The sequence below is a fragment of the Terrapene carolina genome, unplaced genomic scaffold (assembly GCF_002925995.2).
Source record: "Terrapene carolina triunguis isolate 2854851 unplaced genomic scaffold, T_m_triunguis-2.0 Scaffold714, whole genome shotgun sequence".
Classification (NCBI taxonomy): Eukaryota; Metazoa; Chordata; order Testudines; family Emydidae; genus Terrapene; species Terrapene triunguis.
The window spans coordinates 15126181-15153523 of NW_020665065.1; the positions used below are offsets into that span (position 1 = coordinate 15126181).

General features: G+C 39.8%; 1 protein-coding gene across 1 annotated transcript in view; it reads left to right on the forward strand.

Moving 5' to 3' along the window:
* IFFO2 (intermediate filament family orphan 2) overlaps positions 1-27343 on the forward strand; it is a 49313-nt gene that overhangs the window by 10956 nt on the left and 11014 nt on the right. The window contains exons 2-4 of the mRNA XM_024217293.3: positions 22675-22735; positions 23562-23657; positions 26154-26294. Coding sequence (XP_024073061.1) covers positions 22675-22735; positions 23562-23657; positions 26154-26294 — 298 coding nt within the window. The remainder of the gene's footprint in view (positions 1-22674; positions 22736-23561; positions 23658-26153; positions 26295-27343) is intronic.

Sequence of the window (27343 nt, forward strand, 5' to 3'; positions counted from 1 at the left end):
GGGAGGGATAATGCTTTGGTTGCTTTTCAGACTGAACTTTATACAGGTTTTCTTGTTGCACCTGGCTCTGTCATCAAATGCCAGTGTCTAGAAATCCAGCGGTTTATCAGATTTTCAGCTTGTTTATGCATGCACATGTTCAGAATTGGTGTGCAAGCAGATAGAATCTTCTGGAATGTTGTGTTGGAGGACTAGGTATGCTGTTTTCTGCCATGGAGAGTGAAGTCTTCAGTAGCAAGATTCTCCAATTTGTAAGTGTGTTTTCACAATCATGACATTAATATGGCATCTGGTTAAAATAATTTTAAATAAAACTACTCTCATCTGGCTGTAATATTGAAAATGTGTTTAAGTCTCTCTATTTGCCTTGTATGTATTCATTGAGTTGTTGATCCATATACAAAACATTACATCAATCCTGCCCCTGGGTCTACTTCAATAACAAGAACATAGAGAGGGCAGAAAGAATGGTGCTCTGTGCCCATTAATGATGTGTCCTGCTTGTTAGTGACCACAGAACTCCAATCTAGTTGAATTGTTACTGTGTGAAGTTGAATCACAGATGATGCACGTCTTGAGTCTTTTTGTTTGGGCACTTCCATCCCTGCATAATTCATAACCATGTGACTGACAATGACTGGACACAGAACTCTAAATCTGAAACATCCTGCTGGAGTTCACGTATCCAATGCGCACCAGCGATTACTGCTTGGAAAAGGGTTCACAATCTAGTGAAGGAAAATTAGTTGCATCTGTTAGGATGGATGTTTCTATTTAAAGTTTTATGAACTAGAGCTTAAAAATAAGCATTTGGGTTTGGATCAGACTTCTGGTTAGATTGATGAAACCCAGTACTTTTTTGTGGATTAGAGTTCTCTCCAAATGCACCCAGTCCTTCCAGCCTTGGCTTCTATCATCCTGGAAATTTCCAAGGTATATTGTCTTAATAAAGGGGCCAAATACATGGGATCTAAAACACAGTTTGCATCATTACTGTTCGTAATGTGGTTCCAAATTTAGTTAGTCTTTAATCTGATGGAACGTCAGTGGAGTTGCTTTGGATATGTATTAAAATTATAACTGAAAGTAAAGCTTGGCATTATGGACAGTCTGAAAAATTTAATTTAATTTTTCTCTTTGGATGTTACACAGACAAGATAAATAATTTTGTGGCTCCTCAATTTAAATTTTCTCTCAAATAGGAGTTCAACATGCAGAGTTATTGTAAACTATCAAACATAACTTGGGATGCAGCTAGCCCCAGTATTTTGTAAAATGCAAGTTATATGTTGATGCTTGTTGCGTTAGCATAGAATAGTTTTCATTAAGGTTTTTAATGTACATAGTTTATATTCATAACTGAAGGTTAACACTGTTTCTCACATCTAAAGTATCATTAAACAGAGAAGTTGGATCCAAGACAATTTCATCCCACACAGGCTTATGTTAAACTCAAAATAGGTGTGCAGTTATTACAAATGGGGCATAATTGTTAAAATACTCCTTAAAAATATTCAAGGTCTCTCTGTTTCGTTTTTTTTTTTTTTTTTTAAAAAGAGAGGAAATAATTGTCTTCTCCATAACAGGTGTTAAATCACCTGCTCAATTCTGTTCTCAACTATAGATGCCAAATCTTGGGAAATCAAATTGTCAGTGCTTAGTATTTTTACTGATTGGCAACGTAGTGCAATTCCAATGAATCACATCTGTACATGATATTGAGCAGTTGTTGGCATACTTTGTTGGTTTCAAAAACTAACTGCTGGCACAAATGCAATCACAAAGAGCTACTCATGTACGCAGAACCTCTTAATTTTTTTTTATTTGGGTGGAGGGAGAGGAAGTATTGGCCAGTTGACAGTATCCTGGAGGAGTCAGGCAACCTGGGCTTTATTCTTGGCTCTGCTGCTGCGTCTGTGTGATAATGGGTAAGTCACTTAACTTCTGTCTGTTTCCTCATTTGTAGAATGGGGTTAATACTTAAAAGCACTTCTTATAAAAGAAGGTGAGATTCTTAAATGAAAAGCAGCTAAGTACAAGTATTATAATACACAGTAAAACATCCTTTCTGCTAATCTGTATTCTTATCCACAGTGCAACAGCTGCTAGTTGTCAGTGACTGTTGAGTTCTTATTAAAGGGACACTGTAAGTTAAATTCCGTTTTCAGGGATGCTGCTTGGGATTTGTCCTTTTAAAGAGGCATGTTTTGTGTCTGAAATAAGCTAGTTGTCTCCCTAATGGGTACTGAAATGTAACAAACTCCCAATGGTAGTATCTTAATATATCGATGAAAAAATTCTGCTCCATAAACTCCTCTGCTTCTCTTTCCTCTTTCTTGGTGCTGGATTAGTCTATCCCTTTGTACAGCGTATTGTGGGAACTTTTGAGTTAATAAATTCCATGTAGCTGTTGAAACTTGATATAGCCTCTTCCACCTTTTATTTAGTCAACACATACAAGATTATTTCCCTGAGATTCCAAGATCACCACAAGATATTGTAAGGGTAGGCTATATTACTCCTGCTGCTATGAAATAAGTGCAGATGTGCAGAATTAGCTGTACATTGGTGTAACTGCTGTAGAGAGATTCCCCTTTTCAGTTCTGGTTCCAAATGCACAAGTCAGCTTTATTTCCAAGAAATGCATGAAGCATTTATTGTGTTACTCTCTCTCCCATTGCCTCAAACTGACGAGCAGCTTTAGCTGATTGGATAGGATTTATTCCCTGTGCCATGCTTGTGCGGATTTCCTGCTCACTGGACTCTGATTTTTATATGGGTTTTGGACACATGATTCAAAGCATAGGACTCTTGTAATTGTGTGTTGTTCTAAAGACAAGGAAGGGAGTGAGGTGATTTTTCTCAGTCACTGTTCTCCTTGTCTATCTGTGCATTAAAACAAAAATAATCCCAGATTGTAACCCTTGCAGTGTTGCATTTGTCTTCCTTACGGTTGGAACTTTAGTTGAACTCAGTTAATATCACACTAGCATCTGGGTATTCTTGATAACTTTAGTAATAAAAATGCATAATTCTTGCACATGTACTTCACACACTTGGTCCTCTTAACAGATGACATTTATTGATGAGCAGTTTTGGCTTTAGTCAGTGTGTACATGGAACAGCATAATGGGGTTAATTTAGGTCAGTGGTTCTCAAATTTTTGTACTGGTGACTCCTTTCGCATAGCAATCCTCTGTGTGCAACCACCCCCCCTTACAAATTTAAAAACACTTTTTAAATATATTTAACACCATTATAAATGCTGGAGGCAAAGCGGGGTTTGGGGTGGAGGCGGACACCTCGCGACCCCCCCATGTAATAACCTCGTGACCCTCCATGTATAACCTCGCAACCCCCTGAGGGGTCCCAACCCCCAGTTTGAGAACCCCAATATAGGTATTTGGTACTGGAAAAGAGCATACTGTACAAACATTTTCCAGTGCAAGAGGCTTTTGCAAGCTTAACTGTCTTAAATGTGTTTATTTCTGGTAGGGGTGACCTGTCCTCTTCATCAGTATGTTTAGTGCAGAGATGTGGAAAACTTGTCTGGAATCTGTGACTTGCAGTATTTCTGGCTGCCATAGAATTAGAGATACTGTACTTGTTAAACTTGCTTTCACCATGTTGGCAACTTGAAAAATCAGCAATGTTTATTTGCAGCTACAATTTCTAGTAACAAGCAAACTGCAGCTCTCCCCACCAGAGAATAGTCAGGACCGCTCACGTAACCTAATGTTGCTAGCTTCTTTTACAGGAAGATACCTCTATGCTATATTCCAGTTGTGAGACTTTGATTACTTGCTCCTAGTTCTGCTGTTGTATCTTCAATTAGTGGATACTGGATTTTGTTTGTAAATGAAGTGTTGTGAGGTTAATCTGGAATTTATAAAATTGCTGCAGCAAAAACAACAACGAAGATAGACATGTTACCTTGGGACTGACTTGCATCTGTACAAATATGCTGAAATCCTAAACCTTGATTTGGGGGCTCAAAGACCGAATTTGACTGTGTCTCTCCTTGTATTTCCCAACTGTTTACACTTCAGTAGTCTTATTATGGTTTTAAGTCTCTTCTGCAATCATCGTCTCCTCAGCAACCAAACTTCAGTGCAAAGTACCCTTATTTTCCCAAGAGCTCCTTGCAGCAAACAGGTGGTGAGGAATTGGTAAGATTCAGTGTTGAAATGATCTATTGAGATCGTGATAAATGGAGTGTTTTAAATGAGTGCTGTAAAAATGCAGGAAATATTAATTTCATTTTAAAAATGGCAGAATACCATATCATATTAATTTTTTGTTTTGTTTTGCATTTATTATTTCCTTACCTCAACCTGGAAGCCTACCGACCAGGGCCAACTCTGGCTTTTTTGCCGCCCCAAGCCAAAAAAAAACAAAACTGCGGGGCAGCTGGAGCGGTGAAGCGCCCAAAAAAAAAAAGGATTGGACGGAATGCCGCCCCTTAGAATCTGCTGCCCCAAGCACGAGCTTGCTCGGCTGGTGCCTAGAGCCCGGCTTTACTGGCTATTCATGAGTCTCCTATATTGTTAGTGACACACAGTTGCAATGAGAAAACTGAGTGATTCCTTAGGATATCTTGCAAAATGATAGATTGGTGAGGAGGTAATTTATCATGTGAAAGAGATTTAGGCTCTTATTGTTCTCCAGAAAGTGTCAGGGTAGTATCCTGCTCCACTGCCGGGCTCTATTGCTAATTTGCTTTTCAGGTACCTCCCTTGTGATCCTCCAATTAGATTTCATATTGCAATGGGAACTTTCTCCCAGGGCTATAGAAAAACCACCTCCACAAGGGGAATAGCTACCAGCGCTGGGAGCAGTGTGCACTGTCTACGCTAGCACTTTACAGTGCTGAAACTTGCAGTGCTAGGGGGGTGTTTTTTCACACCTCTGAGCGAGAAAGTTGCAGCACTGTAAAGTGCCAGTGTAGACAAGCCCTTGCTGTTCCTTGCAAAAAATTGAGTCCACATGGAGGAATGTTGTCTGTCAATCGTTTTGGTGCATCCATGCCCAAGCACTTTACAACAGTGATGGTACCAGCTTATTTTGAAATCCTAAAGCAACTCTGCTACACAGCACCTAGCATTGTTGTGAGCAGGGTCTTTTAGATAACTTCAAATGCAGGGCACTCAATTGAGGGAGAGTTAGGGGAACTGAATTATTGAAACTGCACTCTTAACCAAGATGTGGATAAACCTTTGTAAGATCCAGCTAAACAGATATATTCAAGCTAAATATCATCATCCCAGGTGGAACAACTAATGCTTTTGTAAAATACCTGGAGCTGGCAGTGAGGAGAATGCAAGGTGTTATAAGAGATTGTAACAGAAAGTTTTGTAGTGCTTTTCATCCTAGTATAACAGGGCCCAGGTGTCTTGGTATTTCAATCTGAGCTATTGTCCATCAGAACTCTATACATCAAGATTAGCTGTCTCAGAAATGTGACCTTTAGGATATCTCAGACTTGTGTGTGGGAAATGTTGAATTGGAATAAAATAAGATGTCTCTTAGCTTTTGTACATTCTTAAATAAAGGAAGCGAGATAGCAAAGCACATTTAAATATTTAAAAACAATATTTGTAGTGAAAGCAAACCCCTCTTATTTGGAGGTGAATGGATGATAAAGCACTAACTATCTTAATGGCTGTGAAGACTCTCTTCTCAGTTTTTATTCCTATAGTAAAAAATTTAACCCTAATTCAGACTCTTTAAACTACTATGCTTCCCTTTGGTATTTGAGGAAAAGCCATGATCTTTGAAAGTTTAACTCCCATGGACAAGTTGAGAGCTTAGAATGTTGAATTTCAAGGAAAATCAAACTTTAAAAAGCGTAAGTATTCTTAGGGCAGGTCATTAGTTTAATTCTAGTCTAGGCTGATAGGAGCTGAAAATCTTATCTGATTGTGGTTGCTGAAAGACTCTTTCCTAGTGGGTATCTGCATAATGATGGAATTGTAGATGTTCAAGTCACAACTGGCATTATTTGTTAATCTTACTACCCCTAAGGTAGTACTTAAGAAATCGCATGAGCTTCTGTGGCTCACTTCTGAACGGTTCCTGGAGGACTATGGTGACCCTCCCCCCCTGGAGTTGCATACAGGTCTGTCGTATCTTACGCGCATTTAACATGCGCGATTTCAACTTTATGCGGTCGGCAAAAACAAAAAAAAAGAAAAGAGAAGAACAACAGTTTTAATACTATACCTATAGTGCGGGCGATTTCGCCCGCCATTGAACTCAATGGGGTTTTGGCTATACGCGGTTTTCGCTTTACGCGCTAACCGCGGAACGGAACCCCCGCGTAAGATGAGACAGACCTGTACAGTCCCTGGCCTACATTGATACATTAACCATTCATAAACTTAATACAGTATAGTCCCCAAAGATATTGCATGGGATTGGAATATCTGTCACAATTGCATTTTCTGTTTGTTTTGTCACTGATAAACTGAGCATGCAAATATTCACTGTTGGTAACTCATGTAAGCATCTTAATTTTTATTCACTTCTAATTTGTTTAAATATTTCAGAAAATTTAAGTGTGCTGTTTTTTCCTGCTCTATGGGCTATGGCTTAATAGAATAGTTTTTCCAGCAATGATGAGGGTACCAGAGATGAACTGTCAAAGTGAATCACGTGGCATTACCAGGGCACCATGATAATAGCATACTGTATTCCACAGTACATACTAATCAAGCAAAAACAACGAGGAGTCCTTGTGGCACCTTAGAGACTAACAAATTTATTTGGGCATAAGCTTTTGTGGGCTAAAACCCACTTCATCAGATGCATGGAGTGGAAAATACAGTAGCAGCTTCCTTTCTGCCTATGCTGGGCCTCTAAAGGCTTGTTTCAAGTGACCTTTTCAGTGTAGGAGGTCTTAATTCAGAAATTCTCACACATTAACACTTGCAGGCAGATTATTTCCATATGTTGGATGCTCCAAGGGATTTCAGATGTTGGGTGTTCATCTGCACAAATACTAACTGCAAAATAGTTTAGAAACACTGGGCTAAGTTTCTCATCTTTGACTAATATTAGAGGCCTGGAAATTGACTGAGGAACATGCATGTGTTCCAAAACACTTCACTTCTGCTCCTCAGTTTCTCCAAATACATAATGTTTGTACATGCACAGTGTGATATCTATCAAAATATTTAAATTTTATATTAATTCTATTTATTACAATAGGATTATATTGATAGTTTGTCTCGATCACTCAGATTTAACTTCCTTCTTTTCCTTCCCAGAAAATGAAGCTGATCCAGTTTAGTATAAAGGTACTTAATTATATTATTCAGAGGTATGTTTGTCCCCAGAGGCCTTGCAGTCCTTATCTAGATAAACATCCGGGGTGGCGTCACCATTCTGCTCAGAAAGAAAGATTTGAGTGCAGATGACACTTCACCCTCTCCCCCCCTTCTTTGCAAGTGATGTAACTTTACAAATAAACATAAAAATGCATTTCTTTGAGGTCTTTAATGTCTATTTTCTATTTACCTCTCATTTAAGTTGTATAGCACCTGTTGTGTTACTTCTGAGTCTTTCCCATTTGAAATAATGGCCAAGCCAGTCCATTTAATAAACAGCAGTCCTGTATCTATGTAGTCTTCTACTACCACTCCAAGGCCAAATTATTGGAAACTATCTCTCAATTGACATACTGACATACTGAAATATTTCTAAAGCAGCCAGCTGATGGCCAAGTAGGAAAATGTATTTTGATACACATTATATTAAAAGCAGCTGGGTTAGCAGGCAAAATTTATCTTAGTGTTGCTTATGCAAGAAAGCACTCTATAAAACATGAGTTAAATATTTAACATGAATCCAGAGTGTTTACAGTAACTTCATCTTCTGCTTTTCAGATAGATTACCAATTACAAACAAAATTATTTTGGCTCATTTTAATCTCCAGTTATGACCGTTACAATGCTATAGGAACAATGTAACATGCATTTTTGCCCCAGATATATGATAAAGCCTTGATGGTAATTGTTTTATGTAGGGCTCAGAGGGTATAATAGGCAGTTCTTTACACATTTCAGTTTGAAAATGAACATTTTTGGAATGAGAACTTGCCATATAATGAACTTGTAGGAAAGAGAACAGGTTGCTACTTAATTACTAGACCATTTGGGTCAGATGGAGATGACATTTATCTCAATGCACCAAGTTAGTCCACCTCAGTCCAGATTAACCTGAAGCTGAAAAAGGTGCTCTTGCGCTTTCAGGTTCTTCGGGATGAACATGGATGATGGCCTGTCAACCTAATTACAGGGACCATGATTTATACTGTTGATGTTGACTGGCTGAGCTCTTTCAATGGTGAGGGTTACAAATGGCTTCACTTTCCTGTTGGTCGATCAGTATACTGCAGCATTGAATTCACTACAGTGCTTGTGTAGCAGAATTAGGAAAGTGGAAGGGAGGCAATCCCTAGCTCAGGGGTAGGCAACCTATGGGCACGCGAGCTGATTTACAATGGCATTCACACTGCTCAGGTCCTGGCCACCAGTCCAGGGGGCTCTGCATTTTAATTTAATTTTAAATGAAGCTTCTTAAACATTTTAAAGAGTGGAGATTACAACACTCATTGCACTTGGGTCCTGATCATATTCTAAAACTAGGTCATGTAATCTATTCCCTTCTCTCCCCCTCCCCGATTATAGAGTGGAGTACTCCTAACCTTCTCCCTTTTTCTCCCCCCCAAAAATAAACACCCTTTTCCAGCTCAAGTTATTTGGATGTTGCTTTCTCTTATTTCCCTAAGAAGGTTAACAAACCCATCTGGATCGATGGCCTGCTCTGGTATTGAAACTAGTATGTTCCCATAGCACATAAATAAACCTGATGAGACTGACTTATATTGTCAATCCACTTTTTCTGTGACTGTCAGGAAGGGTCTTTTATGTCTGAAAGAAATCAGCCAACAGGTCACTATTCACTCAAACTTGAGAAACTTCAGTACTATTAGTACTGCTAATAATTCCAGCCTGTCCCTTAATGTGCAGGCTGTCAGCGTTACTATTGTGTGCTGAGAAATAACTAGAGCATCTTACAGAAAGTAATATCAAGCTATATTACAGAAAAAGGTTTTGGGTGCACAGATCTGCAATGTCTTGCATTGCATTAGCAGGCATAAGAGGAGGTGGGGTAGAGGAAATCACATGTAGCTAATTTATGACTACTGTACTTAAACGTTCATAGTTATCAGTGATATAGTTTCGGTACCCACAGTTGGACAGTGTCTTATCACGAGGATTTACACTTTATTAATCAAAACTCTTATTGTACTGACACCAAACAAATAATTTTCATATGAACAGCACAATTGTTTAGGTGTGGAAAGGAATTCCTTTAGAAAAAATTGCCATAGATCTTTTTAAAATAGAGGCCCTCCTCCATATTCCGCTGCACTAGTCGATCTCAGACATAACTACATTGAAATGAACAGATGTCACAGTATTGCATATAACATTTGGTTAAGTGCTATATACAGAGAACTCTTGCCATCTGGCCTACTCAAAACAAGGGTTGGTGTCTTGGCTTCCCACTGATTTGAGACATGTACATATATTCCTTAGAATACTTAAAATGAACTCACCTAGCTTTGTCTCCATTTAGCTACAGAGAATCCTGTGAAATGGTGGGAAGAGGGGGAAAGGAAAGAAATTCAATACTCTGAGTAGCTTTCCCAGACCTGAACAAGAACTCTGTGTAAGCTCGAAAGCTTGTCTCTTTTTACCAACAGAAGTTGATTCAATAAAAGATATTACTTCACCTCCCTTCTTTCTCTAATACACCAGTAAATGAGTCTAGTAAAATCTACTTGCAGAGGTTCTGTGCTCATTCCTATAGAATAATTAAGAACAATTATTCCCAATACATAAGTTATAAAATTTTGAGAAAATAAGTTTTCCCTGAGAACAAGAGTTTGCTTTGGTAGTTGAGGCATTTACAGTCATGATCTGAATGCAAGTTGACATAGAATCCCTGAACTAAGTACAGTAACTCCTCACTTAAAGTTGTCCCAGTTAATGTTGTTTCATTGCTGATCAATTAGGGAACATGCTCGTTTAAAGTTGTGCAATGCTCCCTTCTAGCATCGTTTGGCAGCCGCCTGCTTTGTCTACTGCTTGCAGGAAGAGCAGCCTGTTGCAGCTAGCTGGTGGGGGCTTGGAACCAGGGTGGACCGGCAGCCCCCCTAAGTTCCTTGTGCAGCAGCTGCCTGCAGTTCAGCTGTCCCTCCCCCCACTGCCATGTGCTGTTCCTGCCCTCTGCCTTGGAGCTGCTCCCTGAGACTCCTGCTTGCTGTGCTGGGGGAGGGAAGGAAGAGGGGGGCTAATGTCAGGGTGTCCTCCTCCCCCCTGCTCCTGCACCCTACTTACCCCATCTTCCATAGAGCAGGGGGACACACCAGGGCTCAGGATGGAGGGAGCTTGCAGCAGCTGTGGTCTCAGCAAGCTGATCTAATTAACACAGCAGTGTACTTAAAGGGGAAATGCGCATATCTCCCTCCATTCCTGCTGCCTTGTAGAGTGAGAGAGTTAACTCTTGAGGGCTCAGCCAATTGCTAGTTCATCATTTAGCAGTCAGGGCTGGCACCAGCGAAGGAAGCATGTGCCTGGGGTGGCCAATAGAAAGGGGGCAGCAGTCCGTCCGTTGTTGGGGCGGCACGTCCGGGTCTTCGGCAGCAATTCGGCGGCGGGTCCCTTGCTCCCTCTCTTCATCTTCAGCAGCAGCTCAATGATTTTTTGTTTTGTTTTGTTTTGTTTTTTGTTTTGTTTTCTTTGCTTCTTGGGGCGGCAAAAAAGCTGGAGCCGGCCCTGTTAGCAGTAAGGGAAATATTCCACCCTCTGACTCCTCCACCTCAACCAAGCGTCACAATCATCATCACTGTGTATCAGTATTAAATTTGTTTGTTTAAAACTTATACTCTGTGTGTGTGTGTGTGTGTGTGTGTGTGTGTGTATAGATTAGATAGATATAGATAGTCTTTTGTCTGGTGAAAAAAAATTCCCTGGAACCTAACCCCCTCATTTACTTTAATTCTTATGGGGAATATGGATTCGCTTAACATCGTTTTGCTTAAAGTCGCATTTTTCAGGAACATAACTACAACGTTAAGTGAGGAGTTACTGTAGTTAGAAAATAAAGGAGACTAGGATCTGTGAATTTGGTCTCTTGCTGGCCTCTAGTTTTAGCAATATAGACTGCTTGATGGCTTCATAAGTTCTCCATTACTACAGTGTGGTCCTCAGCCAACATAAGGGATTGATTTCACGACCTTCATTCTAGATAGCACTATTGTTTCAAATTAAATTGCTATTGCTTTTGTCTCCTGCTGTGAGACTCTATTATAGATGCTAACAATCATGAATTTGTTGGTAAATTAAGACTTTTCAGTTTTCTCAGCTGACTTTGTCACGAAGCTGAATATAACTTGTCTTATTTCATTTGATATCAGTCTTAAACTTGAACAATGCAAACTCCTTTTCAGCAAGTTGTCTCTCCACTGCTTTTTCTTTAAAAAATTGTCAAAAAGATTGCTGAGACTCTGTAGCACATACAACAAACAGGCTGTCCTACATTGTACCAAAAAGCCTTCTTGAGTAAGCAGTTACATCTTAAATGACTGGATTCACTTCCCTCTTGTGCTGGAAGAATCCAGGTTTGTTTCTGTATGGGAAGAGGGACAGATCATCCTTGATGTTACTTCATTGGATTTCCATAAAGTTCCTTTGTTTTCATACCTGAATATCTTTGTTACACCTATTAAAGCTATTGGAAAGAGCATATCATGCATGAGACATTAATGTAGTTTAAAATAGCTTGAAATAATTTTAATTAGTTATGAACCTTACACATAAGCCATTGATGGGTGTTTTTTGCTTGTTAAAAGCAGCAATATTTTATTTTAAAGAATGCACCCGAGACTTTTGCTTCTATGTGACATTAAAGCTCTGATAACCTTTGTGACATTGCACTCCATATGCTTTATGGAAGTATGCTTATGAATATGATGTAACTGGAATATGCTTTATGCAAAAGGTCTCTTGTCAGGTATCATAACAAAGGTTATAAACTACTGAATATGTTCCTCCTATTTGTATGCATGTATCATTCTTGTATCTGAAGCTAGAAATATGAAGTATAACACTGAGGTCCTATTATAATTATGCGAAGTGTGGGCCATTAATGGTGGTTTAGAATCTTGATGGCTCCCATTGACTAAGACAATTGGTTGTAAATTGTTTATTTACCTGCAAGCCTTCCTGTGTACGTGTGGGCCAACCCAGGAAGAATGGAGACTAGGGGGGGTCTTACAGTGACATGTGACCATGTCACATGATACTGGAATCCATCTTAAATCTGGTACTTTTCCATTTAGAAGGAGGGGTGGGGACCCAGAGAGACAAAAGATTTCCGCCTTGTGCCAAAGCTATAAAAGGGTGTGGAGCAGGACAAAGAGGGCTGCCAGTCATGAGAGAACCCCTGCTTGCCACCTGAGATGTCTGCTGGAACTAACAAGGACTGTACCGGGGGAAAGGATTGGGCCCAGATTAGGAAGGAGTCTAGTCTGTGAAAGAAGCTTATTGGAACATCTCTGAGGGTGAGATATTACCTGTAATCAGTATCTTAATGTATTAGGCTTAGACTTGTGTATTTTGCTTGGTGACTTACTTTGTTCTGACGGTTATTACTTGAAACCACTTAAATACTACTTTTTATACTTAATAAGATCACTTTTGTTTATTAATAAACCCAGAGTAAGAGATTAATACCTGGGGGAGCAAACAGCTGTGCATATCTCTCTATCAGTGTTATAGAGGGCGGACAATTTATGAATTCACCCTGTATAAGCTTTATACAGAGTAAAACGGATTTATTTGGGGTTTGGAACCCATTGGGAACTGGGTGTCTGGGTGCTGGAGATAGGTAACCTGCTGAGCTGTTTTCAGTTAAGTTTGCAGCTTTGGGAGCATGGACCAGACTCCGGGTCTGTGTTGCAGCAGGCTAGCATGTCTGGCTCAACAAGGCAGGGTTCTGGAGTCCCAAGCTGGCAGGGAAAACGGGCTCAGAGGTAATTTCAGCACATCAGGTGACGATACCAAGGGGATCACTGTGACCAAACCCATCACAACCTTATGCTAGGGTTCTTCTCAGGAACAAACTGCTGGCAGAAGCAAAACCTGACAGCTTCACTGGAAGACATTTTTATTGTAGTTCCAATAGCAGGGTTTGAAAACATTTTTCCACATAAGTTTAATCACAATACATATTTGCACAAAGTTTTACAAAGTAGTAAGTTATCTTTAACAGCTCACTTCCAAGGAATTCCTGCTGTTCAAAGGTTGCGTTCTAGTATAAACAGAGCACATGTCTCAAACATGCTTTTATATTGGTCTTTAGTAGGTGGTTTTTTGTTTTTTGTTTTTTTTTACCATAGTAAACTCTTACCACACAACATCCGTTTCTTATCTACTGAGCTTACTCCACAACAGCTCTCTAGACTCATTATGTGTTAAAACAAGGCCAGATGATTTCTAAAACCTGATCGACTGAGAAATTGCATGCTTAATATGGAGAAAATAAGTATTGGCAATAAAGGCTAACATTTCCCCAAAAATAGGATGTCCTTTCTTCGCTCACATGGGAACAAAATGCAGAGGGCTCTGCTCTGTTCTGAGTTGCTCTGATTTGCTACAACCTCCTGTACAGTCTTTGGATGGAGAGCACCAATGCATATTTAGTGCTGCATGTCCAAACTGAATATGGACTAGTAAAATTGACCTAAACTAAAGAAGTATCGACAGCTACTGGTGAATGTGGGCAAAGGGAAATGGGTCCTGAATGAGCAAAGGAATCTCTTAATGATTGCTTCCCATTTAGAAAAGGTATATCTGCGTTTGTACCAAAACACATTTACTGGGCTTCAGCTCTGAGGATATAGATTAATCTGTGTCTTTTTTCAACACAGAAACCAATTGACACATGAATGCTGGCCACAATAGTCTTATGTTTTGGGAATATGTTGTTGAGATGACCAATACCTTGGCTAACAGGTTTCTGTTATTTGGGTGGGAAGGATGCAATTGAGAAGTAGCAAGCCACGGATCACTTCATTCAAGAATGCTGTACTGTTTTGTTAGAGGCAGGCTTCATGGAATCAGACATTCAAATAAAACTGGCTCCATGTAAAATATATTAATCAGCATTTAATTTGTATTTCAGTAAGAAACCAGGGCTCTTGGGCCTGAAATTGGTCTCTTTGAGATAAATCTGAAGAATCCCTATACAGTACAGAAGAACCTCATTAATGCTCACCTAGCTTGTTCACAAATCCCAGCTCTTGTCCCACATCCTAACATAATCGGAATACTGACTGTGTGCTCAGTGCTGTACAGAACACAGAATGGGTCAGTTTCCTGTCCTGAGGATCTTACAATATAAGTAGGGGTTTAATAACAGAGACAGCACTCTGAGGTGTAATATTACTAGACAATCTTATTGTAACAAAATACATAACAAAAGACTTAGTGTGGCTTTGTAAACAACAAATACTTGTTTTGTTTTGACAAAATGCGTCTTTTGTTGCAACATCCTTGAGTCCTCAATATTGTTTGACTTGCTAATTCAGACTTATCTGCAATGTATGTCCCTAGTCACTGCAATGAATTGGTGGGATTCTGGTGTTCATTTTAGACACAGGTTCTTTTCCTGACCTGCCTACAAATAGGGGGTTCAGTATGGGGCAGGATTTGTGTTATAAGGGAACTAGGATGCTGCAAACTCTTAAGGGAAGGGGGGAGAAAAGATTTATACACTTCCATGTTAGAAAATTTGACCAAGAGATCTTGATCTTTCCACTTGCTAAAGTACATTCTCCTCATAAGCAGGGGCATCCTCTATCAGAAGTAGTATCATCAATGGTCTTTCTCTGACCAAACATGAGATTTGAAACTGGATTCTTTGTATGGCAGCATAGGTGCTACTCCTGGGGCAATATGCCAATTAGAATGAAATCAGTGCATCATAACCACAATTATCTAGATATCGCCATCATGGTTTATATCACTGGATAGATGTGGGGAGACTAGATTAATGGGCATGTTACTACAGACCCAAACATGAGATTACTATGAGTAATCTCAAACAATTAAATTGGTTGGGCTTGAACATGCAAAACATCAAATCTCATGCCAACATTAGTGAATGGTGGGGCACGCCCTGCCCATCAGAGTACACCTAAACAAAATATGGGCATCAAAAGGCGTCAAACCACAAAAGAACAAGTGATGTTGCCACGAGAGCAAAAAACGTGTCTCTAACCCGTGATTGCAGAACACAAGCCCTTTTGGGCAACACCTAAGGTATAATTAACTGAGCCTGGCATAGAATGCACATATTTTCCCATCTTTGTCCTTGCAGGTAGGGCACATCACAGAGAACGCATCTTAGATGCTTCACATACAAAGGATGAGCAGTACTAGGTGTGTCTCACATGCTTAAATGAAATATTGACATCTTTGAGTCTTAGTTTTTTTTCTGTCTTTTTGTATGCTTCCTGTCCTGTGAAATGGTTTGACACTTACACGCTTAAGTTAGGCTTTTGCAGCCAGTATTTTCAATGGTAGCATATTGATAGTGTTCAGGTGAACTCTCGTGCTTCGAAGAGATGTTCTTTTGTGTGATCCCATGTACCATGACAACAAGAAAGCATAGCAATAATCAAGCTCAAGCAAGCCTCTCGTGTGGTACCCCATAGAGATGGAAAGACAGAGGGAAAACCTCAACAGTACCATACAGAGTTTCTTTTGTCTTCACGACATTTACAGCAGTGTTTCTTTGCTACATTTTTTCATATCTAAGAAATATTTGTTTCTTTGAAATTCTTTTGACAAAATAGGAATCCTCATTTAATGGTGTATGAGGAGTACTTATCTTTTTTGGCTGTTAAGGAGTTGATAATGTGGTTCAGACACAACTTTTGGCTTATCAACATGCTGAGCTCTTTTGACAATCTCTAAATGGCAATTTCCCCCACCACTCAGAATCCTACCTAAACTTTAAATGCTCATACTGGTAAAGAGATGGTGCAAGATCATGTTGCTTAGCCTTGGTGATCCAGGGAGCTGGTTTAGTTGTGAATTGTCTGTCGATAAGAATTCAGTATGGATGTCTCAGTTGAGTTCCAATGAAAGTTATGAGTAGTGGAAGCTTAGAGAAATTTACACCTGGGTACTATCAAATTTCCTTGTAATCTCCACCCATTTTCTTTTGAATAGCAGCTCATCTAGGTGTTGATCTCTTGTGTACTGTTCCATGTTCTAAGGAAACATGGGGGTTTGAAATGTGACTCAGGCTATGACTACACTGGCGCTTTACAGCGCTGCAACTTTCTTGCTCAGGGGTGTGAAAAAACACCTCTCTGAGCGCAGTAAGTTACAGCGCTGTAAAGCACCAGTGTAAACAGTGCCCCAGCGCTGGGAGCTGCTGTAAGCTAATCCCCTCGGGGAGGTGGAGTACCTGCAGCGCTGGGAGAGCTCTCCCAGCACTGGCGCTGCGACCACACTTGCACTTCAAAGTGCTGCCGCGGGAGTGCTCCTGCCGCAGCGCTTTGGAGTTTCGAGTGTAGCCAAGCCCTCAGCTGACCCTCTGTTGCTTTTTATAAAAGCAGAGTTAGTCCTTGCAAGGCTATTCAGCATCCTTCTATCTTGTTAGTTCAATGTCTCATACTCTAGCTACTTCCTCTCTTAAAAGGTACACAGTTCTTCCCTGTGTGCCAAGCTATGTAAAATACTCATTCCTAATCACATGATTGCAGAGGCAGTTTGAGGCCTGAAACTGCAGTGATTGAATACATTTGGAATGTAATGTTGCATCTGGAAAAAGGGAAATGTATCCTTAGTTTTATCTTGACTGGCCTTTCATGTTCTAATAACTATAATATAAGCCTGTAAATCTGTGAATTTAGAAGGTAGTCATAACATTAAATGTCTGCCCTCAGTAGGGAGGAGGGGAAGAGTATAGTCAGTGCTGAAATTGCCCTTTCTGAATTTTATTTTTAAAAACAATCCTGGTAACCTCGGTGTAGGCTGAGAAAAGGCTATTGCTAATCTGTACATTCAGGTTGGCAATCTCTGCCTCTCCAGCTCTGAAAGCTACTTTGGCTGCAGCTGGAAATCGTAGGAATTGATGTTTGAGCTCAGAAATAGCGATATCTGAGACTAGTAGAAGCAGCTATCTAGTTAATATCCTGCAGCACAAATATGAGGACTGCTGTTTTCAGCCTGGTAGCCTGTACAGTCACTTCCCTTCTGTGTATTATTGGTCTGGTAGTTTCTGTCACCTCTATTTCTTCAGAGCAGCAAACATCACTCCTTCAATGGGAAGAGCTGATCTGGTTTCCCACTATAGTCCTGCCAGGAAACCACAGGCTCTCATTTATGCTGCAGGGGTGATGCTGATTAAGCAGGCTGGCTTTCTCTCTCTCTCCTTGGAGGAGAAGGAAGGAAGCAACATATGTGTTGAAGTGCTACAGAAGCATCTTCATAGGTCTCTCACAGCAGTACCACTTACATGCAGAGCCTATCAGGTTGCTTAGAAGCAGAGGATTTTTAAGGGCATCTGAAACATGCTGTGGTTGACTTGCAGTTCAGCTCTTGTGTTGGAAGAGAAATTGAGTGGGCAGAAATTGGCTAGCCTAAAATTCTGTAGTACTGCTTAGTACATGTTTCATATGTCTGTGCCAATGCACAGTAGTTAGCACCTTCCCAAGGGTATGCTGTCTTTTTCTTTGCTTATTGCAATACTTGAATGTACAGTAGCAGCAATTGCCCAAGGCCCTTTAAAATACTTGTGTTACTGCAAATACAGGATGATAGTGTCAAAAAACAATCTATTATCTAATTTGCTTGGAAGCATTAAGGGAAGATTGAATCTTCAATTCAATCCTCATTCTTCTCTCCCCACTCCTTCCATTTTTCTCCCTCTTCCCCCAAAAAACAAATCTCCAGAGGTTTGTGTTAAGAGTGGTGGGGAAGATGGAGACTGATGATTTTTTTGTTTTTGTATGGTTTTTTTTCCCCTCCAGATGTCAACTCGGTGACTTCATTTTTCCAGGTGTTACATGAGGCTAGTCAGGCAGGCAGTAGGGAATGCATTCTGAAACTGAGAACAAGTTGACTTTATTGATCAGTGATATATGATGGGGACCCTGATTTATTATCAGTCTAATGTAATTCCTGGCTTCCTTTCAAAAGGCCCAGATTTCTGTTTCCATTGGAGAAATGGATAAATATATGCTGAGAACATAATTTTAATCTATTATTTAAAAGATGGCACCCTTCTTCCACTCTCCATAAAAATTCTTTGCTTTCTACTTAAAGGAACTGGGGCTGTATGCTTCCTTTCTATGAAATGCAGTTAAATTATGGCATAAGGATGGAAAAACTAAACCAGTGGAACTGAATGGAATGATGGAAGTTAATGATGTTACCCCATAGGCTGTGCATAGATTCTGAATGGATAATTTTGACAGTTTTCCAGAGTGACTGAAGTGTTCGGGATGGAAGCTGAAGCATTTTGCTTGCTTTTGACTTACAACTAGTAAAAATATATGGATGTAATATTTACTAAAAATAATTTCCCCGCAGAGCTATGTTATGTGTTTGGGCATGGATGCAAATAATGGGTTAAATCTCTTCACCTAAATATAATTAGTATTCAACATTTCAGCATTTAAGTAATACATTTCAGATCTCTCTTGAGACGGCGCACTGCAGTTTTCCTAATATCTAGTTACACTGTCTTGCATTCACAACTGACTGTGTGCTGGCAGCAATGCAGTATGAATGCCTAAAACCATATGACACATCCTCAATGTAGCAGAAGGGGACCATATTGCATGTAGTGAATTTAATATTAAGCAGTCAGTCACAGTCCAGAAGGTGAGATGACCAAATGAGGTTTGAAAAATAAGGATGCTGCTTGTACATGTGACTAGCAGCCTTAATGCATATAGGACATTGGAAATGAAAGCTAAAATATTTGTGGCAAATACAAATTCCAGCCTAAATATTTTAGTCTGTTTGGCAGTAAATAATTGGCAGAGAAAAGACACGGGTAATGTCTTTCTGTACCACTTTAGCATTCACTTACATATTGGAGAGTTGATGTAATGCTACCATGCCAAGTATCTCTGCCCTGGAGTGGCAGGGGAAGAGTAAATGCGGTCAGCCTGTCCTATTGTAACACACTAGTGCAGGGCCTAGTCAATGCTGCTGCTACTGTATTAGAATATGATAAATTCAGGTGCCGCTGGTCATGGATTAAGACCGAGAATTGCAGCACACCCACAGCTGCCTTTGTTCTTCCCTGCTGAAATGATCCTTTGGCATTCAACTGCATTTGAAATGCAAACCTATTGCAGTCTGTGGGGGGGGGGGTGTTGGGGCTTATGATACAGTATGTGAATTTAGAATTGTTTAATGTGTCACAAACGTCCCATAAAATCCAGTCACTTTACCAGGTTTCTTTTGTAAACTTGAAAATATGGTGAAATTATTCCTATTGGAAAACTTAACACTGTACTGGCAAGATTATGAAATTGACCCAGAAAACGCACTCTTCCCTCTCCTTTCAACGTTCTTAATCCTATCATTTTTGGATTAAAGTAAATATTTTTGGGGGGTAGACCTTCATATCCACGACTTGCATCTTCTAATTTAGCTGTAAAACTATTTGTCTGAGTGTGACCAAAAATAACATACCTTATTATAATTAGAGGTTATAGGAGTGCTTTTAATTGTCATTTGGTAGACTGTATTTACTGGATTAGTGCAAGCAAATTTCTTAATGGCAGTGATCAGTCATACTCTGTAACTAGGCTTTCAAATTCCCAGGCTCTGTTGGGGGATTTGTTGAGTGAAAGGTCTGTGCAGATTTTGCGACCTGCTGCATTCCAAAGGTTTACATAACGGAAACTTTCTGTTGGATGTTTAGCTGACTGAGTCAGTGGACCCTGGTTCCTTTTAACTGCTGGTGCCAGAAGCCAAGCTTCTGTTAAACTATAAAAAGAAGCTTTATTCTAAATGGGAGAATCCCTTGTTGCCTGATGAAGCTACTGTTTTGGGGGGTTCAATTGGCTTTAGTGAGCTGGGAATGCTTCAGACAGATTTTCCAGAGATAAAGCTTTGGCTTTTACTAAACTTGAGTGAATGAGTGTCCTGTAGGAATGTTTCTCTTAGAATAGTTGCACAAGCTTGGCCTAAGAAAGGTGATAGACAACAATCTCGTACATGTTAAAATCCACTGAAGAAACCTTGTTGCCAACCTCTCCAGAATTGACCTTGCACAATTCTACAATACTTTGTTCACCACATATATAGCTTTCCATGTGTGAAGGGAAGATGACTGCCAGATATTTTCACACTAATCCAATGATGGATTCATAATTCAACAATGTTAAACAAAAGTGTCAATTATAAATTGCAGGATTAAATCTATTGCCGTACTTTGGCATATATTCTTAAAGGGGCACTGTCTTTAATAATTTTTTTAAAATGCCTTCATGTTTATAAATAGCACGTCAGATTAGGATGCATCATAGAGCATTTGAAAGTTTAGTAGGTACTCTGTTTAAATTATTAATTAAAAAGGACTGTTCGAAGAGCTTAACGTAATAAAATTTAATAAAACTGATTAAAAAAAATTTTTTTTTACTCATCTCTCTTTGATCGATGGAAATATAATCAGTGTTTAGTTAATTTCAATTCCTGGTTCTTCTAGTTAGTCCAGTGTTAGAGTCAGGGTTGCATATATTGCAAGGAAGGCGTAGCAAATCATGCAATGCTGCAGATATGCATTATGGGTTTTTGTGGAGAAGATGCGATTCTATTTCTGGACTGATGGGTGTTGGTCACTGATGGAGCAACTGTTTCTCCTGGCCTGTGTTCCTGTCAGTATTAGACCAGACTTGATTGTTGGCAACTTGGAAGAAAGAACATAAAACCGTGCAGTTAGGTCATGAAATCTTAAAACTTAAGAAAATTGGGGAGGATAATTGAATAGAATAGGAACACAATGTAGATGAGTTGCAAGGATAAATGAGAAAACCTGGAAATTCTGAGGGTAAGCCTATTGGTGGAGTACTTGCCACCAATACCATACTTCTGCTATATGATAAACATGGGAAAACTATTGGTGGCCATCAAGAATGATACAGGGGCTTAAAGGAGAATAATCTTAATCAAAAGAGATGGAAGATGAGGGGAAATCTTGGGAAAGAAATGAGAGGCACATTGAAGTCCAGAACACTCAAACGGGAGACAGGTGCTGAAAAGCTATCTAGCTCAGTTCATACCTCCTTTGGTTTATGGTGGACATCAGCTCAAAGGACAGTGAATATTAAGCTAGCACCAATAAACCTTTTAAAAAGAAATGAAACAGACCCACAAGATTTTCTTCAAAAAACTGCTAATGGAAAGGATTGGATCTGGGCCTGATGACCGACTTCTTGGCATCCTTCCTTTCTTCTATTTCAGTGGTTGTGCTCTATTTTTTCTTGCTGACCTCCCTTGCGTCTCATGTTTAATTATTTTTGTCAGACATGTCAGCAAACAGCAGTATTTTCAGACTTAGAACTGCTGCTTTTATTGAACAGGCCGGAAGTTTGACAGTTCAGATCTATAAATGTACATGAAGAAATATTCATTTTGTATATATTTACACTCAATATCACTCATCCTAAATTGGTCCTATTCACTGGCATTAATGCCTATTTAAAATATTGGCTGGTAAGAGGTAGCTTAAGCAGTTTAGTCTATTTTTGCCTAAATTGGTCCATGATTTTAGCATTTTCCACATGTGGTAATGTTGTTAAACAGTCTTCATCTCCTCTTCTCTCCTGATGGACCAAATGCCCTGTTGTTGCTTACCAGCTCCCCATTTCCTGTGCTTGGGAACTAGAGGTGCATTGATGAGATGGAATGTGTAAAAATCATTCGGGACTGTTCTTCCTTAAGATACAATGTTTTTAGAAATAGTGTGTGCCCTGCAATCTGAGACTGATGGAAAGTTTTACCCTCCCTTAATGCCATCCTGGTTCCCACTATGGTAGTGCCTCTTGCATGTGACAGTAACAAGGCATATATGTCATGCATTCATACCGCATTCAAGGACCCCCTTGCAGGATAGATACTCTGCTTGGAACTGTACTTCTATGATACAACTGGAATAAATATAGGCATTTGAAGATATTGTCATGAAGAAGGCTTATAACTAGTCCCTGGAGTTTATAGGGCTAAATACCAGAAGTAGCAAATTTGTTGACTTGTCTAGATTTTCAACCTATTGCTGCTGCAGTGGAAGTGTCCCATTTTTATACATGTCCACATGCTACAGTCAAAGAATGAAAATAGTGTTAGCAGGTAAACTAATTAAACTCCAATTGCTACTTTGAAAATTGGCAGTTTGAGTATGTGTGCGCACATGTGGCTGAGACTAAGGGAAGTTTTCCACTTGACACCTACAATAACTATCTAATCTTCTTTTTTTATTACAAGTGGTAAGGTAAGATCTCTGTAGTTGGAATAAACTCAATCAGAAATGTTGATCTAATCTCTGTCTGCAAATCTTTTTTTCTTTCAGATGGGAGGAGGAACTGGCAAAGCGAATGAGTCTGGAGTCTATGGTGGAAACCTTGCAAGAGGTGGGTTTTGAGTGGGATTTGGACTTTCCTAGTACTGACCACCATTCCTCCAACTCTTGAGCTAAAATACTTTATAGTATAGGTTTTTCCCCTTTAATCTGGTCATTTAAAATTAATATTTTGTCTGGATTAATTACTCTTTGATCCTAAGAGTCTTGAACCCTTGTAGTTATGGCAGCTGAATTACCTCCTGCTGGATAGAGCTGTTAATATTTGAAACCTTAGGCTGCTTGATGCTGAATTTTATGACTGAAGCAGGAGGAGTGCCTTGATTCACCTAGTTCAATCTTCAAGCAATGCATCTTTATTCTTCAGTATATGCAATAAATGGGATGTTAATCCTGTATCAGTTCTTTTGCAGAAGGCAATCTCTTAACTTAATGAAGGTAAAGGGTTGCTTCTTTGGAGTGTTCAGCTATAGTAGTCCAAGCCATTAGCCTCTCATCATCATGAGAACCCTTCTTAATAGAACAAAACCAATCCCTGAATTGGGGTTCTCTTAACATTGGAAGTTCCTAGTGTTCAGATTGAAGTAGGGGAAAATATGCTGATATGATGCAACCCCTGGACCACACTGCATCTAAATATTCTCCTCTCCTTCACTCCCACTATGCTCTTGGTTGAGCAGCAAGGTAGGCCAGTCCTGAAACTCACCCATGCTCCCTCCACCACTTGCATTTGTAGAGTAGCAGTGGGGCTATTGAGGTTGGTGCAGGTGGTACGGGCAGGCTTTCAAGGCTACCAGCTATTTTCCACCTTTGTGAAGCTTAGCAGTTAAGTAAATGCTTCCAGATATTTAGCTCTTTCCTTATTTTCTCTCTCATAGGAGGCTCAAGAAGCTGAAGCTGTCCAGGAAGAGTTAAATGAAAAGATTGAGCGGCTGAAAGCAGAGCTTGTTGTCTTTAAGGGTCTGATGAGTGATGTAAGTACCCTGGGAAATAGGTGGGGATGGGCCACTCTGCTTTTGTGAAATCTATCTGTCATGCAAATGGCTTCATTCATAAAATGGTTATGGTTTTAATGAGTGCTGCTTTGTAGTTAGTATTATGGCTGCCTTTATGATCTAATGCATCAGACAGATCACCCTCACTTCCCCCCCCCCCCCCCCCCCCCAGCTTCCTGTCTGGTCTGTGTAGAGATGCATTAAACTTGCTGCTTAGCCCATAACCCTGACTTCCCATTCCCTTCTCACCAGCTAGCAACGACCTCATTCAAATTTGCAGCCTTTGAAATGATGCATTGGAGAATCCACATGCTATTAGGGTAAAAGTTCAACCATTATGCAGACATTGGTACTCTTGTAATACAGGGTGATTTTGATTTGAGTCGTACAAGCAGTTATTGTCAGAAAGGAAATCTAAAATGGCAGTCCCAATTCTACCGTTGTGAAAGGCTCTTATCGAGACTATCCCAGTTTCTGTGTCATTGGTTCCAGGATATGGTTTTGTCTGCAGTGCTGCTGTCTCCTTTTAGAAAACTTATAAACTGTGTATATCTCTGGAGTTCTACCATTGTCCTTTTTGAGTCTATAATTTCCCCCAAAGCTGTGGGATCTGGCAATGTCATGACTGGCAGTTTTGAGAACTTTATCTTACAGTCTGGCTATAGTCATAGCATATTGTCTGACTGTCAGTGTGTAGGGCTAGTGTGCATAGGTGAGAGGAAAATGCGTAAGTAGATAAAAGAGCAGGATTTTAAGCAGCAGGCTTCTCTTTTACTGAAGAGTTGCTGATGCCAGCAGTGTAGCTAAGATCAATCATGATGCATATCTAGTCTGTAATTTTATAAGAATTTTATTCCCCCCCCACCACCCCCCCACACCCCCAGTCTGATGCAAACTTGCAGAACCTGTTCCCTGAAGTCGCATCCATTCTCTCAGGGCTGCTAGGCCTACTCCTAAAAAATTCAGCCGTTCACTGGCCCCCTCTTTGAATGGTTCATCAAAAATAGAAATACTTGCTGGATTAAATACAGTCTGAAGGAGAGCAATTTAGAGAGACAAGGTAGGTGAGGTAATATATTTTATTGGCCCAACTTCTGTTTGTGAAAGAGACAAGCTTACGCCAGAGCTCTTCTTCAGGTCTGGGAAAGTTACTCAGAATGTGAGCTATTTGTTAGAGCTGCATCCTTCCCCTGTAATTTTCTACTGTGCATACTGAGGGAGGTAGTGAATACAACATCCTGTTGTTGTTGAAGTACAAGTGCTTCCTCCAGCCTTTCTGAGCTCTGCAAGGTGGAGCTAAGCAGAGTGGTAGAGAAGGCCACAAAGCTGTGTGGAAAGCCGTAACTGTTTTTGCATAGTTACCCAATGATATTCAGGACAAAAAATGCCTAACTAAATGACTTGCGGGTTATGTTTTTTGTCCTGTTGACAAACTGCACAGATATAAATACTCTTTATCAAAACTTTTGTCAAATGTTTTCATGTTTGTGTAGACATGTTTTTTCTGAACACAAACATTTTGATTAAAAAAATCTTCTCTACTTATGTTTCATGTGGAGAAAGATTATCCTGGATGGAGGAAATTAAAAACAAAACAAACCTTTCTGATTTAGTTAGCAAAAGCATTTCCACGTGGAAAGTAGTGCTTACAGAGTAATACAAGTCTTTGACTGGTGTTTTCCCAAATACTATGTGAAAGTAGGCTATCACTTGCATTCAGGCCAGTCCTTCCCAACACAGCATAGGTTTTCTAGCACAGAAACTCTACAGTTATAAATGGAGAAAATCTCCTCAGTCATGCAGCAACATTGGCAATGGGGAAGGAGGAGCAGCTACTTACAAATAATATATATAATGTCTGTCTAATGTGCAGCACGATATGATTCAGTGGCATACAGTTCTCTGCTGGGACAGAAGACAGATTAATGTGGGTATTACTTTTGCCCTGTACCAAACTCACATGGACGTCTATAGACTAGCCCTGTTTTAACTTTTTTGGTGATATATATGAAGTTGGTACACAATTTTTTCAGAACAGAATCTGACTAACTTTTTTTTCTTTACAATGAAGTGCTAACTTCCTATCTGAAGTGGGCAAAAATGATGAAGTATCATCAAATCCCCCATCTTGTTCTTTGCTTGCTTAACAGGTTTAAGTCTTTTCCCCTCCATTTCATAGCTTCACTGAGTCCATAAGGGTTGACTTTTGCTGGGTCTAGGACTCTGTGCTGTGGGAATGAGTATCTCAGTAGCTAGTGTTCATTCTCAAACACTTGTATTTGTTGGAATCAGATTTGAAAGTGTTAATTCCAGTAGTTGTCTAATCTAGACTATCCTTGTGCTGCCTTTCCCTGGAGAACAGGCTCAATGTGATATAAGAATGGTGTGCTCCGGGTTTATAGAGATACAGTGGGTATCTCTTCTCTCCTGAACTGTGTAACAATAGAAGATAATCCACTACTGTCCTTCCTGCAGCCCATGACAGACCTGGACACAAAGATCCAAGAAAAGGCCATGAAGGTGGACATGGACATCTGCCGTCGAATCGATATTACAGCTAAGCTGTGCGATGTAGCACAGCAGCGCAACTCTGAAGACGTTTCCAAGATATTCCAGGTGATTAGGCCCTGAATTTTCTGTAGGGCAGGACAAGATGGCAGTATGGGTGGGGGGGAAAGAGAGGGAATGTTGGGGAGTTTAGTTCAGGCTCCAACTTCATCCAACATTCTCAACTTCTTTTGAAATTTCTCCCCAGTAGACTTCTTTTCTTCCTGAATCTATCTCCAGTTGTAGCAATGATCCACATATTAAGACTTGAGAGTTTATAGAAAACCTTCCAAAGAGAGCTCAGAATGTTCTCTGAAAAATACTCTTAAAGTTTGGTGGTAGTTTACAAGTAACTGTACAAGAAAGCATCCTGGGATTCCATATTCGTCTAAACAGTTCCATCAGATTTGCTCTCTTCACAAGTAAGAGGATTTTAACTTCATGCACCGTACTTGCATCCTGTGATCTCCAAGTTGAGCCCTTATTTTTGGCTCATACACCAGGATGAGAAATAAATAAATTCTGTGACTGATGGTTAGTTAACTACAATTACTCTGATATGTGAGGGTGAATAGAATACAGTTTACTTTCCCATAGCTATATTGGCTGTGCGATACTAACAGGGGAAAAAGAGTAACTTCTTTTGCTCCAAAAGTAGGCAGTTATAGCTCAAAAAACAGCTATTGAGTGATCGAGTGCCTTTAGCACAGCCTCCTTTTTTTTTTTTTTTTTTTTTTAAATCATAACTGCATTTTAAATTGGTCACTGGCCCTTCCAACTTATCTTAACTTCCCTTTCTGTCTTCGAATAAATAGGTCTGACTTTTTACATCTGTCTAGTACAGTAGCTACTTAGGGCTGCACAAAAAGTCCTTGCCCTTCTCTTGAGCCTTTCACATGGCTATGTCTTAAATGTGGTGAACAGTAAACTCTCCTCCATTCCAAATCAGCTTTTTAATGTGTCTTATAAAATGCTTAGCTAAGGTAAACATGAGTTTTCATTAGCTTTTTTGGGGGGTAATCTGGACAGAAATGGATTCAAATTTCCTACTTGATGGGGGGAGAGAATTGCGGCTCTCCTGTGTTCATCAGTGTTCCGTTGTTCTAAAGAGCGATCTT